Genomic DNA, 3,585 nt, shown 5'->3' with positions numbered 1-3,585 from the left:
TAAATATTTAAAAAAAAATAAATCTTACAAAATTTGAACTTAAAATCTAGTTTTCAAAGTGATAATATACTATAATTGTGGATCTCTAGCACGGACATGCACTAATCGACTGTTTTACCATGACACCGGAAAGTCGATCCGGCCACGTAGTTCCGCCGGCTCTAAAATAGATCCAGTTAGCGCCACTGTACCAGCTAGAGAAAGCGTTACAGGAAAAACGGCGGCGTGGTCCCTCTCAGGCTTCTCTCTGTTTATAGTTATCTTGCACGATCTGTCGAAAGAAAACTGATTGCGTGTTTATATCATCATTAAATATCATTTGATATCATCCTCGATATCCTACGAAGATTTATACATCAACGAAATACCTGGTAAAATTACATAGTCTGTTGTTTTATGGATTTGACATTTACGTGCGCATCCTTGACTAAATAGTTATTTAACAATATGTAATACATATATTAAATAAAGCGCAAAAAATATTGATAAATTTTTTTGACGGAAAATTTTGTATGCAAAGAATGTAATCTGAAATATCTTTAATATGTAATTTTAAAGTAACTCATAAATTACATATAACCTAGTTTCAAATATTTGAAGTTTCTTTGTGCAGGATATTTTAGATTGGAAACATTACAAAAAAAAAAAAAAACAATTCGAAATTCTAAAGAAATTAGAAAATATATGTGCTATATTATATATGAATCAAGTGATAATAAAAATCATCAAATAATAAAAAGGCTGTAGGATACAGTGCGAATAATCAGCATATAGTAATACATTTACAACTATATGTGTTAATTTTAGTATAAATCAAAGTGCATTTTCCAAGACATTTTATTTCTTCATATATATATCTATCTTCTATTATTAATTTGGTATTTTTCTTTTAATGTATATGATTTAGTATATTTACATTTTTATTATATTGATTTAAAATGAACAATTTGTTATAGCATTTCATGATCATGGAGTGGTTATTTGGTAAGCGTATTACTCCTGAGGAAATGCTTAGAAAGAACCAAAGAGCATTGAACAAAGCAATGCGAGATTTAGATAGAGAAAAAGTAAGAATGGAACAACAGGAAAAAAAAATTATAGCTGACATAAAGAAACTCGCAAAGGATGGACAAATGGTAATCTAACTTTTATTTTGTTATATAATTATTTAATATTATTTTGATTTTTTTTCAAACTGTAGGACGCTGTGAAAATTATGGCTAAAGATCTAGTTAGGACAAGGCGTTATGTCAAAAAGTTTATGCTGATGAAAGCAAATATTCAAGCAGTGTCCCTAAAAATACAAACCTTACGTTCCCAAAATACAATGGCACAAGCTATGAAAGGGGTGACTAAAGCGATGCAAAATATGAATAAGTGAGTATATCATTTACCAAATACCAATTTATCAACATGTGTATCATATATTTTTATTACATTATTTATTTTGTATCACTTGTATTATATTGTATCACTTATATTATATTTTTTATATCACTTATTTGTTTATATTTATTAAACATTATTAAAGTATTTATTACACATACACATACACTATCTTTATATTCCCAATATTATTACATATAATCTGATCTGCAATTTTTATTTTATTTTTACAGACAATTAAACTTACCACAAATACAAAAAATATTACAAGAATTTGAAAAGCAATCGGAGATTATGGATATGAAGGAAGAAATAATGAATGATGCAATAGATGATGCAATGGAGGATGAAGGAGATGAAGAAGAAAGGTTATTAATCACAGATTTTATTATACATAAATATTCCTTGATTCTGAATTGTCACATAATAAAGAATTATTGAACATTTATCAATTAATTGTAGATTAAGAATTATTTATACAGTAATATTTATTATATTAAGTGATATAAACTTAAAAAGTGATATATCTATTAATCTTATTTTTATAGTGATGCCATAGTTGCTCAGGTATTGGATGAATTAGGTCTACAGTTGACAGATCAACTCTCTGGACTACCACAAGCATCTGGATCACTAAGTGTAGCTGGTTCAAAGCAGCCAGTTGCTACTGCAGCAGGCAATGAGGAAGGAGGCAATCTTGCGGACGCTGACGCGGATTTACAAGCTCGACTCGAGAATTTGCGACGTGAATAAATCGAGATTTAAAAATAATATTAACTAAAATATTTTAGAGTTAAATATTATAGTTAAATAATGTACAAAAAATGTAAAAAGAATTGACTTTACACTGAACATTAGCTTTAAAAGAATAGCACTAAGAGCTTGTGAGCTTGTGCTCAAGAGCTTGTGTATACTTAATATAAGTATAAATTTAAATCAAATGTCTCAATTGTTTACATACAATTTTTGTTGAATAATTGAGCTTTATATTTTATACGCTTGAATTTTATAACTGCTTCTATAGCGAACATTCTCTATAATATATAAGTTTCTAATAGATACATGCAAAAAAAGCTGTATAATAAAATATATAATATAATAACATGTTTATTCCCATGTTCAATCAATATTCAATCTTTCTTTTTTAACATAACTTATATCCTACATTTTCTAATTTGTTTTATATCTTGAGAATATTTTCTATCGGTCTTCTTCCTATATATGGTACATATACATGAGCCGTTTATTTTGAAAGTGGCCTAAGTCCATTTGTCAATTATTTCCGGTTGCCCGTGGTTACATGTACAACTTCAAGTTATTTATCAATAAAGCATTTGAGGTTACTTATATTCCGAGTAGATACGATAATTCTGTACACATAAGTTTTCAGAGTTAGTTCAATAAGTCTAAAAAAAAAATTCGTTTAAACATGAGTCGAAAAATGCTTTTTTAAGAAGGTATCGCTCAAAACTTCTGAAATCGTGATTATTTTATACATTTTTCCAAATATCATGGAAATGTGCGTCTTTTAACAAAAAGTACCGAAACAAAATGCTTTCTCAAGAAGTTATCGACCTTTTATATATGACCTTGACGGTGCTATTTAAGATCATACTAGATGATCTTAAATAGCACCGTCAAGGTCATATATAAAAGGTCGATAACTTCTTGAGAAAGCATTTTGGTTCGAAACATTTTTCTCAGAAAAGTTGTTTTCGAGATATTTGACCGTTTCCAGACTTTTCTAACATGTCATGTTTTTAAACCACTCAAAGCACTGTGATTTACCAAGAGCATGCTCACCGTAAGCTTCGACAAGCATTCGATGCGATTCTGCAGCAGTTTTCTTCAAATGGTAACAGAAAATCAATGCTGTCCGCAAATCGTAGTTTCCAGGCACAAAATTCGACATGTTAAACGCTATTAAAAACTATGCTGTTGTATGAAACTTGTATTGTTGTGAGTTGAAAATCTTTATCAGATGTCAAAACAAGAAAATGGCGCCAATGACGCGGTTTGACGGTAACTACATTGACAGCTAGGGCCATCAATGGGCAAATTCCGGTTTCATATTTATATACCTGGTACAACTTTGTAAATCTTCTTTTTTTTAAATGTGGTCTGTACATAATATTCTGCCTTCTGAAGTAATGCCGGAAACTACTTAACCCAGACAGCACAAGGATGTCCTTAGGACGT

The 3,585-nt window shown here is 29.6% G+C and overlaps 1 protein-coding gene across 1 annotated transcript; it reads left to right on the top strand.

The window, feature by feature from the left end:
• Positions 1–202: 202 nt before the first annotated feature.
• On the top strand, positions 203–2,464 carry Vps2 (vacuolar protein sorting 2). Its single transcript, XM_070312402.1, has 5 exons — positions 203–371; positions 957–1,136; positions 1,202–1,377; positions 1,620–1,754; positions 1,935–2,464. Exons 2-5 carry the CDS (start codon positions 963–965, stop codon positions 2,137–2,139), a joined length of 690 nt encoding a protein of 229 aa, XP_070168503.1. The 5' UTR covers positions 203–371; positions 957–962; the 3' UTR covers positions 2,140–2,464.
• The last annotated feature ends 1,121 nt before the right edge of the window (positions 2,465–3,585 follow it).

Source organism: Polyergus mexicanus, unplaced genomic scaffold (genome assembly GCF_030449975.1).
Source record: "Polyergus mexicanus isolate NDT 795.1 unplaced genomic scaffold, iyPolMexi1.0 SCAF_22, whole genome shotgun sequence".
NCBI lineage: Eukaryota > Metazoa > Arthropoda > Insecta > Hymenoptera > Formicidae > Polyergus > Polyergus mexicanus.
Note: the sequence above shows the minus strand (reverse complement) of the source record. Positions and strands in the feature narration are given on the sequence as shown.

Excerpts from the sequence above, each read along its gene's own strand:
- Vps2 (XM_070312402.1), top strand. The coding sequence starts at position 963 with ATGATCATGGAGTGGTTATTTGGTAAGCGTATTACTCCTGAGGAAATG. Across the intron at positions 1,378-1,619 it reads GCGATGCAAAATATGAATAA|ACAATTAAACTTACCACAAA; the intron begins GTGAGTATATCA and ends TTATTTTTACAG. Across the intron at positions 1,755-1,934 it reads GAAGGAGATGAAGAAGAAAG|TGATGCCATAGTTGCTCAGG; the intron begins GTTATTAATCAC and ends TTATTTTTATAG.